General features: G+C 50.7%; 1 protein-coding gene across 1 annotated transcript in view; it reads left to right on the top strand.

Moving 5' to 3' along the window:
* Window positions 1–359: 359 nt before the first annotated feature.
* stk17a (serine/threonine kinase 17a) overlaps window positions 360–12,412 on the top strand; it is a 19,116-nt gene continuing 7,063 nt past the window's right edge. The window contains exons 1-2 of the mRNA XM_067251736.1: window positions 360–584; window positions 12,012–12,224. Coding sequence (XP_067107837.1) covers window positions 409–584; window positions 12,012–12,224 — 389 coding nt within the window. The 5' untranslated portion in view covers window positions 360–408. The remainder of the gene's footprint in view (window positions 585–12,011; window positions 12,225–12,412) is intronic.

Here is a 12,412-nt window from a genome sequence, read left to right as displayed (position 1 = left end):
GCTGAGGCCCGTATGGGCGATTTGCCTGTCAGTCAGAAGTGTTACCACGGTGACTGAAAGCACAGTACCAGCGTACCTCTCAGTCGTTGTAGCCGACAGAGGACTGATGAGCCAAGTTCAGAGCAGTCTGATGACAAACATTCAAGGCAGCAGGTTAAAAACATCGTTACTTGTTGTTGCGCTAAACCGGCACCATTTACTTGAAGATGAATGTAATTGTTTTGTCTTTTGAAAGATTACTAAGGCATGCGGTCGCGTTTGTTTTTTAGAGTTGCGAACCGTGCTGTTGTCCATTTGTAGCGATCGTTGGCTTTCCACTTTGAGTTTCCGTGGCTTGATTAGATTGTGTAAGGAAATTGATAGGTTTCCCTACCTGTATCTAAAACATAGTTTCACTGAACTGACGCAATGATTCCCGAAAGTCCCCGGACCAGTGAGACAAGGAGCCGGACGCGTTGCCACTACGGCCAGGCAGCCGAACCGAATCAGAACCGCTGTGGGCTACTCTCCGAGATCAAAACTCCTATTAAGAATGAACCTTTCACTGACCACTACAACATCATCCCCGGGAAGGAACTTGGCAGGTAGTTACAGTCTTACGTTGTGTGTGTGTGTGTGTGTGCGTTTTAGATAGAGAACGAGTCCAACAACCACAGCCAAGTCCAGTTAATTTTCATTCTGTCTGATTCAACATATTTGATGACAAGCTCGCACTGCAACGCATTTCTGTTTCATTGCTATAGTTCAGCTGAAACCCTACATAAACTTCAGACCTAAAATGTTGCGCAGAATTGTTGATCTGTCAACTTGAGATGTTCCTTCGATCCAATTAACTAAAATATCTGCACACTAGGTGCTGCGTTCTATCTGGCCTGTAGCCATGGCTTGGTGCATCGATGTTCACCCGTGCATGCAGCTTCTGAGGCCGTTGCCAGACCAAGGCTGGCCGCCAGGCTTGTTTGTTATTGTTTGGCTGGAGAATGCTGGTGCAGGCTTTGCAAGGCCACGGGTAAATAGTTAGTGTTCGGGTGAGCACTTTTCTACAGCAAGGTCACTAGGAATTCGTTCCTCGGCTCGGAGTGTTCTGCATGCGTCGGGATGCGGGAAGCCACTGGTGCGTTGTGGCCGGTGCGCCGTGTCAGTTCCCTATTCTAAGAGAAAGCACAGTTTGCGGGAAGATAAGCGCTACATTGGTCATACAAACTGGCCTTTGCTTCCATTTTTTGACAAATGAGAAAAACGACGACTGTTATCAATATTGAATTGGTCGACTTCCTTCATGAAACAGAGTAGGCTACTGTTAAAAACTGGGTACAGCGTGACTTGTCACGGATCCTTGTTCCTCCTATCGAATTGCTTTTAACTGCAGAAATTAGGTTCAGATCGTGCCTTATACAGTACAGAATACAGTATTGATGCGCTGGATTGTAATTACACCCTCAATAGATTGGACAGACTACCCTACTGTCTGTCCGCAATACCCTCAACTTTCCACACAGCACTGCCAAGGAAAATGCATCAGAAGCCTGTCATTGGGTATAGCCACTAATGAATGACTTTGCTCATAACTATTAGATACCAGTTCTCGTTCTGTGGGCAGTATTATACTTCACTGACCCAGTCTTTAGGTTCTTTATGTGACTTTTCAATGTGGTTCATCCCTTTGTTAAATGTTTAGGGGGTACCAGTGCAGCAATGGTGTGGTTGTGTAGAGTGTATTGAGGTCTGCCTCCTATCAGCAAGTCACACAGAGGTCCATTCTAAAGCAATGCAAATATTGTCCTGTACCTGAATTAATGTCTCCATGTTGACCCAGGCTAGTCCTAAGTATTTAAAATGACCCAGGATCTGATTAAACTGACAAGAAAGGCATGAGAGAGTTTCAAGGAAGGGACAGGGCGAAACCAAAGTCATTTTCATGTGTGTGTGTGTTTGTGTGTAAGCGCCTACACTTACCTGAGTGTGTGTGCCCCTGGCTGAGTAGCAGTGATTATTTCATAACGGAGGCATTCAAGGAGCGTGGCTTTGCATCGCATGACCTGCCGTTGTGTCTGAGATTAGCGGGAGGCATTTACATCAAAGTGTTAGTGGTTAAGCCACAGACCCACTCTGATCGGACCCCAACCCTCCCCCCCCCCCCCCCCCCACCCTACCCCCACCCTACCCCCGGACCACACGGCCCAGCTGGTATGGTTGAGGCCCAGTGGCTCCCTGGTGGTCACATGCCACTTTGGGTCTACTTGGGTTCAACTGAAGTAGTCAACGGCTAATGGAGAGTAACCCTCTCAAGCCTCTTGATCTTTCAGCAACTGTCCATCGGCGGGGGTGATGGATGCATCCACTGAAAGGAAGGTCCATCTAGGATATGAGCCTGAGGCGGGGGGGGGGGGGGGGGGGGGGGGGGGGGGCTTGGAGGAGCGTTCTCTTGTCCTATTTGATGGGCTGCTATTTGATAGCTACCGCTTAGAATGAAGAGATGCTAGAATGCTTGCATCTACTCAGCGTGAAAGCTACTATCTGGTTAGCATCGCTCGTTCCTCTGGCGTCACAGTCATACTGGGGTCGGCTCAGTGCTGCCTGAGTAGAGAGGGGAGACAGTGTCGTGGAACTTACTCTAGGAGGTTAGGCTATTTATAGCAAAAGGCCTACAAAAGGAACGCTTGTTCCAGGTCTCTTGAGAGAATCACATGGAATTTCTTCTCTCTTTTCTTTTTTTTTTTACATCAGTTAATGTGAAACTCAACATTTCCCTGAAGATTGAATTAGGGCATGTCTGCTCGCATGGCCCAATATGGCAGAGCAACGCTCGCTTTGATGACATTGTGGACAGCTAGCACAAGGCAGCGGAGCGTATCCCAGCCGGACCTGTCCCTGGGTTGCTGTTAGGACACCTTCTGTCCAGTCATGGCCTCAACCGCACCCTGCTAGGCCCGGGGTAACTGTCAATGTTCATTACTAACACCAACTGATTTTGTCCAACATTGTGAAATCCCCACAAACAAGATTTTAGATGTTAGCTGTGCACTATTAGCTCTTAATTTGGAGGTCATTGAACTGTTTTGGTTGGTGCCGTACTGGATGCTGACTACAGTAAGTGTAATTAATGAATGTCTAGCTGAAAGACTAGGTTAGCCCTAAGCCAAGGCTTGCTCCTAGACTGACACATGGCTAGTTAGCCAGCTAAGCTGTCTGGGATGCACTGCCCAAAGGCTGCTAGGATACTAGAATCTGCAGGATGGTACAGTGTGTTTGGCAGATTTCTTTTGTTTCTTGTCTGGAAATCCACTGCAATATTTTCTGTCGGCCACAAGTGTTGTTTGGATGGTTTTCTGTTAGTTTTCTACATTGCTTGATTGGAATAAGTGATAAATTAACCAATGTACTCATGTCCTGTAGAGTGCTTGTTATGAGCTGTGAATAATATGTTCATTTTAAGGGATAATGGAAGCGTGACTTGTGTCCATGTATGCAGAGCTGTGAGAACCTGCTGGCTGTGGACTGGTGTGTCTCTATGGTTACATGATCACATCCCTACTGTTCACTTGGCTGGGGACTGGTGTGTCTCTATGATCACATCCCTACTGTTCACTTGGCTGGGGACTGGTGTGTCTCTATGATCACATCCCTACTGTTCACTTGGCTGGGGACTGGTGTGTCTCTATGATCACATCCCTACTGTTCACTTGGCTGTGTGGAGTGGGCTTCACATGGTCCTGCGATTTCCAGATTCTCACATTGGGATAATTGTAGGGTTGTGGCCCATCCACCCCCAACCCCAGTCCTAGCTTTGCCCCAGTCCTAGCCTTGCCCCAGCCCCAGTCTTAGCCTTGCCCCAGTCCCAGCCTTGCCCCAGCCCCAGTCCCAGCCTCGCCCCAGTCCCAGCCCTGCCCCAGCCTCGCCCCAGTCCTTGCCAGACTGGGCTGGGCTGCCCGAGCCCACAGCATTCCACAGCTTCCCTGCTCCGAGGGAAACTCCCTGTGGCTGAGTATGAGATCCATGGCACAGACAGCCACCACAACTAACTACTGGATGAATCATCGAAACCAAGCAGAACCAACCCCATCAGGTCTGGTGTAAAGTAACCTGGCCTATGTAAGAAGAGATCTCACCGTGTCACTCAGAAGGAATGTTCTGTTTCTGTTTATCAGCGCATTGTTGTTGGTTTAGCCAGGCTGGTATTCAGGACCTCTTATTGAATTAGACCTTAGCTCATTTGAGTCTCAGGTTCCTCTGAATTCAGTCGGAGGACCAGCTGCAACCGACAGTTTTCTCTCTCTCTTTCTGACACGTGCACACACTCATGCTACTGTTTGTCAAACGTTTGAACGTGTCGTCAAATGTGTTGTAGAGGAAGCGGGAGGCTAGCCTATGTTTTTCAGAGCTTGATTCAGCCTGTGGTCTATAGAAGAATCCAAATCCAACTCTTTTATCTGAAAAAGGCTCAAATGGAGATGCTTTACTATCAAATCTTTGTGCTTTTAATCGTTAATCTCATTTTGAAACCCTATATATTTTAGTCCTGAAGTATTTAGTTTACCAAGTGATTGACTGAAGTTAGAAAGAGAATTGGCCTTTCATGTCAGCTCTTTAGGATCTCTGCAGCTCTGCTCCAGTTCATGAAAGTAGGCTACGTCTTCAATCACCCAAGAGGGAAGCTTCATCTTCAATAAGCCTTTTCTTCACAAAAGCCCAAATAAAAGCAGACACACACACACACACAGTTGACCACTGACCAGCAGATCGCTGCTACTGCGTGTGTGTGTGTGTATGTGTGTGTGTGTGTCTGACAGCCTGTAGGAAGTGGTGCAGTATGGTCCCCTTTTTCTCACCCATCCCCCCCCCCGCTCCTCCTCCTGCTCCTCCTCTCCTCTCTGTCTTCTCCCTCATCACCCTCATCATGTTTTGAATGACCACCCCCTACCCCCCTCCCCTCTCGGTTCCCACAGAAAGGACCTCTCTGTCCTGACAGGCCGGGCCGGTCGGCAGGATGGCATGACATCATCAGCCTGCTTTTCAGCGTTGTTCGGGTCCCGTGGCTGCGGCCGGTGGCAACATCTGCTGAGTGCCATGGAAACAGCGGGCGAGGAGGAAGAGGGGGAGGCAGAGGGATGGAGGCGGGGGGTGTGGGGTGGGGGGGAGTGATATGAAACGCAAGTTTGTTATTAAGCCCCCATCAGATAGATCTGTCCAGTTGTCCACACTCCCCTGTGACTGGAAGCAAGGGGGCAGGAAGCAGAGAGGTAGGGAAGAAGAGAGAGAAGGAGAAGGGATTGCCTGTCATGCTATCCTACATCTCCTCCCCCACAGTCGATCTAATTAAGTTGATTTGACTTCCTACAGGTCATGAGCCTCCTCTGCTACAGCTGTTACACACACACCACACACACACACACCACACACACTCATGGGCACACAACCTCTCGGTTACACGGCTCAACAACAAAAATCTGCCGTTTCAGTCCCCCTCAGACCTCCAGAGCCACTCAAATCAGTTTAACACAAGTACCTCACAGCAGGCTTGGTAAACCTACTTGTTTCATTCTCCTCACAGTTAAAAGCACTGTGCCATGTCTTAGTTTGATCCGTCATATATTTTACCCTTTCTCTCTCTCTCTCACATGCACACACCCACACACAGCGTCAATAGTTAACAGCCGGGCGGTGAAGTCCAGTTGAAGGGATTGTGCGTCGCCACGGCAGCATGGCGAGCAGAGTGAGTCTTTCATTGTGACCGTTTAAACGGCGTGTAACGTTACCCCCAGACCAGCTGAAAGAACACGCTGCTGGGGTTTGAATAATGCTGCTCCCCCACCTCTCCCCACCCCACCTCTCTCTCTCTCTCTCCCCGCACCTCTCTCTCTCTCTGTCTCTCTCTCTCTCTCTCTCTCTCTCTCTCTCTCTCTCCCCGCACCTCTCTCTCTCTCTGTCTCTCTCTCTTTCTCACTGGTGAAAGCAGAGATGAGGTAATGCCTGTTCCCAAGGTATTCAGAAAATGCCCCCCTTTCTCTCTCTCTCTCTCTCTCTCTCTCTCTCTCTCTCTCTCTCTCTCTCTCTTTTCCTCTCATGTGTGGTCACATGTCAACGTTTATTATTCTCTCATGGTTCTAGATTCAGGGTAAACCTCTGCACAGCTCTTAGCGACTCTGTCAGCCTCGCCTCGGCCTGTCCTGTTTATGTTGTCACGGAGACAAGGTTTGCCCTGGTCCAAAGCAGTCAACACCTCATTACTTTTGGTTGTCTTTGTTTAGTCCTTTTCACACACTCACTCTCTTTCTCTTCTCTTCTCTTCTCTTCTCTTCTCTCTCTCTCTCTCTCTCTCTGTCTCACACACACACACACTCAGTCCTCTCTCTTTATTTCTGTTGATGATTAATGCATCTCTCTGAACAGGGCAGTGTTGAGGTAAGACTGTCACCCAACAGAACCTTTACAGAAGCTGTTTATTAACCAAAGTACCTCTCCCACCCCACCCCCTCTCTCTCTCCCTCTCTCTTTTTCTCTATCTCTCGCTCTCTCAAGTTACTCTACTTAGAGGGCATTACTGTACGATGGTCATTTCTGCCAGGGAGGGAAACAGCTGGTGCCAACACCAAACAGGCTCTCTTGGATTACCCCCCCCTTCTCTCTTTTCCTCTTTCTTTCTCTCCCCCCCCCTCTCTCTCTCTCTTTATCTATCTCTATTTTTCTCTCTTTCTCTCTCTCTTTCTCCCTCTCCCTCTCTCTTTTCCTCTTTCTTTCTCTCCCCCCCCTCTCTCTCTCTTTATCTATCTCTATTTTTCTCTCTCTTTCTCTCTCTCTTTCTCCCTCTCCTCTCTCTTTTCCTCTCTCTCTCCCTCCCTCTTATGGTCTGATCCTGTACAACTCTCTGCTGAAGTGAACACCAGGATCTGTGTGTGGTGTCCATTTCCCTGACAACACGTTTCTTGGTGTTCCAGTGGCTGTTTCCCATCAGCTTGCTGCATGACCAACCCACAACCTGTTAACCTGTCTGACAGGCTTAGGTCAGGCCCGGGGGGGGGGGGGTGGGGGGGGGGGGGGGGGGGGATCTAAGGCTGGTAATTCATGACCTCTGACCCTCGACAGGATAAAGGTGGTCCACCGCACCACTTGTCTGCTGCCACGGTGACCCATGAGGCCTGGCCCTCAGCTGGGACGTGGCCTGGACGTCAGGGACCGGGATGTCACACGCACACACATAACGTCCGTCCTCCAGGTCATCCACTGGCCTGTGATCCCCCCGCCACCCTTCCCTTCCACCCCCCACCGCAGTCTGTCCCATCCCTCATCGTGGACGTGTGAGAGGTTAGGTCATGCTAGGGAGGGCTTGTGCTGGACTCTGTGTTGACATACTCTCACACACACACACACTCTCACACACACACACTCGCACTGAGATGTGACTTCTCACCCAGTAGTTAGAATGACCACTTCTCCACCCATGACCAGGTATCAGACATTACTGCAACAGTGTGATAATGAGCTCAGGGAACAGATGGATACTCCAGATTGGTCTAGCATCATCACCAAGTAACCAGAGAGACCCTCCTCTACAATAACCAGTCTGTCAGAGAGTAACTATTTCCAATGAGGAGGTTAATTCAGCAGGTTGACAGTAGAGATCCGTAATCTGCTTTATCTGACCAATGAGGCCTGCTCCTACACAGTACAGCACAGCAGGGTTCATTCCTGGCATTCCTCAGATAGACTGGCAGGTGGGCGTAAAGCGAAGCTAAGCTACATACTGTACTGTATGACCCCTGGGGGGGGGGGGGCAGGCAATGTGAGGGGGGGTTCCTTTGTCCAGTCAGGATATCGGAGAGCCGGCTGGAAGTGTGGAATCTTTTGATATAAAAAGTTGATGGTGGGTGGGGGGGGGGGGGGGGGGGGGTTCTGTATGGTAGACCCCTGGCTTGTGAGCTGTGCTGGCGGGTGGCCAGAGAAAGGCTTTATTATATCAACCCTAGCTGCTGGCTTTCAGCCCATCGCTGTCAGAGATATGGAGAGAATTGAAGATGTCGATTAATTTGAGAGAGAGAGAGAGAGAGAGACAGAGAGAGCGAGAGCGAGTGGGAGGGGGCAGGGAGTGAAGGCATGGGGAGGGGGAGATGCAAGTAGCATTGGCAGATTATACGTAAATGAGAAATGGCCCCCAAAAAGATTTTAAAGTATTAAAAGCTTTTTGGCCTGCTTTTATCATTTTTTGGTGTCAAGCTAACATTAACTCTCTAAAAGTGTTTTCTCTAAAAGCTTGCCAACTTTGATAATATATAGTACCTCATCCATTGAAAGCCTTACAGGGAAAACTAACTAGCATATATACAAAGCCATATTACTGCCAAGTTGTGCTACTTTTTCGCTAGGGGTGTTTGTATGAAGGCTTCTGGCTGTAAATGGACAAAGCCATCTGTTGAATCTAAATCAGCCTTTTCCTTTACATGGACTGTGACCTAACAGTCACCCCTTGCTGACCACACACACTTTCTCTCACACACACTCTTTCTCCCTCACATACATGCATACACACACACACATACATGAAAGCCATCTCTTTCAGGGTGTTGTCCGTGTGTGAGGCCGCAGGCTTTAGAAATGTGCTGACACGGTTGCAGAACAGGCTGTGGTGGCCTGCTTTAAACTCCAGCCTCGCTATTCTACTCCTTTCCTCTCCCTTCCTTCCTCTCCTCTCAGCCCCATTCCTCTCCTCCCCCTACCTCTTCTCTCTTTTCCTCTCCTCTCCATTCTTCCTCTCTCCTCTATTCTCTTTTCCTCTCTCCAACTCTCCTCCGGGTCAGGGTTAGGGTCGGGGCGGGTGGAGCAGGGCAGGGGCTGGGTGGTGAAGTGTGCCTGTCCAGAGCTGCTGGCCTCATGTTGAGTCTGTCGCAGGGTGGCAGGGGAGAATGGAGGAATGAAGGGAGGAATGAAGGGAGGAATGAAGGGAGGAATGAAGGGAGGAATGCGTAAGCCAAGCTGAGCCAAGCAGTCAAGTGGAGAGAGAGATTGAAGGGGGGGGGGGGGGATAGAAAGCCTATTAGGTCTACTGCTGTTGTTGCTCAGACTTCAAAGGGTTGGATCCAGAAAGGTGCCCTGTCAAAGCCGAAACAATTTCCTGTGAATGATTAGGAGGGGGGCCCCAGGCCTGCTAATATGTTGTGGATGCGAGAGATTACCTCTGCTCTCGCTCGACGGCGCGCCATGGCCCTTTCTCTCTCTCTTCTTACCGTCACATACACATTGCTTCGCCGCTGTTTTTCCCCATGATGACTTCCAGAACATTCCAGAGGTTAACTCGTGCCCCCTACACCCCCCCCACACCCCACCCCACCCTCCCTCACAAAACCCTACAGACTGTTGACAAAGTGTTCATGTTGCTGTGTCAATAGGTGCCTCCACCCTTGCCCTCCCGGCTCTCTCCCCCCTGCCCTCCTCCTCTCCCCCCTGCCCTCCTCCTCTCCCAGCTCCCTCCCTCCACCCAGCCAGCCAGCCAGCTGTTGGAAGTGTGGATGTGTTTATCAGGTGTGACCCGCGGGTGTCGAAGGCATTGAGGGGCGCGTCCTCCGTGTGTTCAGGGCACCTGGAGGGAGGGGCGCAGGCCTCGCCCAGCCTCTCCTGGGGGTGCTGGGAGGAAGTCGGGGGTCACGTCCCAGAGGGCGACCGCACACACCCCTGAGAGACAGATGTACACACGTGTCTCACACACACACGGTCTTTCTTATCTTGTTTACCACATGTTTAGCCTCGCTCTCACTTTCTCATTTATACACACATTGTTTGTTGTACACCTGGCTTGGAGGGTGTTTGTAGTGCTGTGTGTCTGTGTGTGTGTGTATGAGGCAGGGTGAGCAGATTGAGAGGGAGTCAGTAAGAGGTAATTAGCCTGCTAAGGAGATCAGGCAGCTGGTAGGACGGTCAGCCAGAGACCTAGCTCTCACTGCTGTCACCCCTACCTGGCCAGAGATGTAAACACACAAACGCACCTCATCACACGGCGCTCTGCAGGGGAGGCTGCCGTCGGCCGGGCCGGGCCAGGGAGCCGACAGCGGTGACCTCCGACCTGTCATCTCCCTTCGGGTCAGGGTTGCTTCACAGCAAAGCTCAGTCTGGTAGAGAAGGTGGCTGAGTGCATGCCTGTGGATCTGCTTGGCTATGATTCTAGACAGGTCCCTTTCCATGGAGCTAGAGAGGACCTGTGCATGACTTGAACCCACATATTTGTACTCTTTTCTTAAAGAAGCCGGATGACTTGAACGGATGACCTCTGAGGTGTTCGGCCAACGGGGGAACGTTCTCTATGGGTTTCACAAGTCCAGCACCTGTTTTAACTTTTCGAAACGTTTTTTTTCTTCTCTCTTTAAAAAAGGGATTTTCAAAGGGAAGTGCAGGCCCAGCTGAGTGTCGTAAATCTTTCAGGAGGGAAGCTGGACAGAACTGGGTTGAGCATAGAGAGAGGAAGCCGTCCGGAAGGAACCCCAGCCTCCAACCACAACCTGAGCCATAACCCTAGCACCAGCCAACCCCAGCCCTTTCCCCAAAACCCAGCCTCTGCCCCAGCCGTTTCCCCCAGCCTCAGCTCCATCGTCAACCTCGCACCCCCCAGCCCCATGACTGTCACAAGGCAGGCCGAGTGAGGCCAAGGCCAGGACAGCCCCCAGGCCCAGGCCTTCCCTTCATGCTCTGTTACATGGCTCCTTGACAGCCTTTAGCTCATGGTGTCCTCTTTCCCTCTGAAAGTAGCCTTCTATTGCTGGGGTGTGTTCCGAACCGCTAGGCTGACACAAGAAGCACGCTTGTTTGTGTAGTCATAAAGACCTCAGGGGGGTTGATAATGAAGATTGAAAGCTAGGACACTGATGTCCCTCTGTCTCAGTCACAAGCCTGTTTACTGTACTAAATCATGTCAAAATGTGTGGCGATGCTGTTGGTACACTACTATCTCCGGCCAAGATAGCCCTCCCCTCCACTCGAACCAAATCCTGTATCTGCTGAAACTGTGTGTGTACAGTGTGTACACTCCGGCGTGGGTGTGCTTTGGTCCAACGTCCGAAAACCGACAATCTCTGACGAGCAGGTTGATCATTCCTCAGCTCGCGGTGGGACCCGTGTGACTAATCTTGAGTCTGGCGCTGGAGTTTTCCACTGCTGCGGGGTCTGTAGTTCTTACCTCAGACGACCTTCCCCTGTCCTCCGCCTGCCACCTTCCACTCCCAGGGCCAGTCAGTATCTGTTATTGCTCACAGAGTCAATAACACGGCCACTTTTGACCGGGCTCTGTTGAAAGACAGTGGCTGCTGGTTGTGATCCTTGCGAGACTGCATCACAGTCTTCCTGCTCGGTCTACTGGAGGCCCGGGATACAGTCAGACGGGTTCCCATGATGCCATATTTAGCACGTTTGTTAGAGCATTGTGGGGAAGGAGGTCAATGTTGTTTTGTCAAGAGATGCTTCCCCCGACCCGTCGCACACATACGCACGGACACACACACACACGCTGCTTGTCTCAGTGCGTTTCTCACATCAGTCCCTGCAACCTTCCAGGCCTCATTAAAAGTGGGTCAGGCCACAAAGCAGAGGGCTGTGATGCCGGGAGGGGAGGGGAGGGGAGGGAGGGAGGGAGGGAGAGAGGGAGAGAGGGGAGGGAGGGAGGTGTAGAGAAGGACCAGTGCGGCTTTGGGGACAGGGAGATTACTTCATCGTGTAGAAATGCCCCGAAGACAAAAGGGATGTTCGGGTACAATGATTACAAGTGTGCTACACAGATCAATAACAACCCACTTTGTATCCCTGTGTGTGTATGTGAAAAGGAGTGTGTGTGTTTGAGTACTGGACAATAACGTCCGTCGGCCTCTTTGATTACTAATTTCACACAGTTGTTGATGGATGTTTAAACTTGGCTTTGTTTCGGTGTTCTTTGTGGGCCGCAAACACAAACATTTGCTTTGTCTTTTGTGTGCTTTTCGGAGTTAATTCCACGTAGGCAACGACCAACCTTTGTTCTCTCCGCCGATCCACTCCAGGGGCAAGTTTGCGGTGGTGAGGAAGTGTGTGGAGAAGTGCACGGGCCGGGAGTACGCCGCCAAGTTCCTGAGGAAGAGGAGGAAGGGGCAGGACTGCCGGACGGAGATCATCCATGAGATAGGCGTTCTGGAGATGGCCACCAGCAGCTCCAGGGTGGTCAACCTCCACCAGGTCTACGAGATGCCATCTGAGATGGTGTTGGTCCTCGAGTTGTAAGTCTCCACACACACACACACAGAGAGACATGTACGCACAGGTTTGGCTGGCTTGCCTGACTTGCTGACTGTTTGGCTAACTGACTGTTAAATGTAGACTGCCAGTCTGATAAATAAGGCACATGGGGGCGACCTTTTGATCTGATGAAAAAGGAAGTCCTCTCAGCCACGTGATTGGCCGAGCA

Source organism: Osmerus mordax, chromosome 15 (genome assembly GCF_038355195.1).
Source record: "Osmerus mordax isolate fOsmMor3 chromosome 15, fOsmMor3.pri, whole genome shotgun sequence".
NCBI lineage: Eukaryota > Metazoa > Chordata > Actinopteri > Osmeriformes > Osmeridae > Osmerus > Osmerus mordax.
This window is presented reverse-complemented; position numbering and strand designations above follow the sequence as displayed.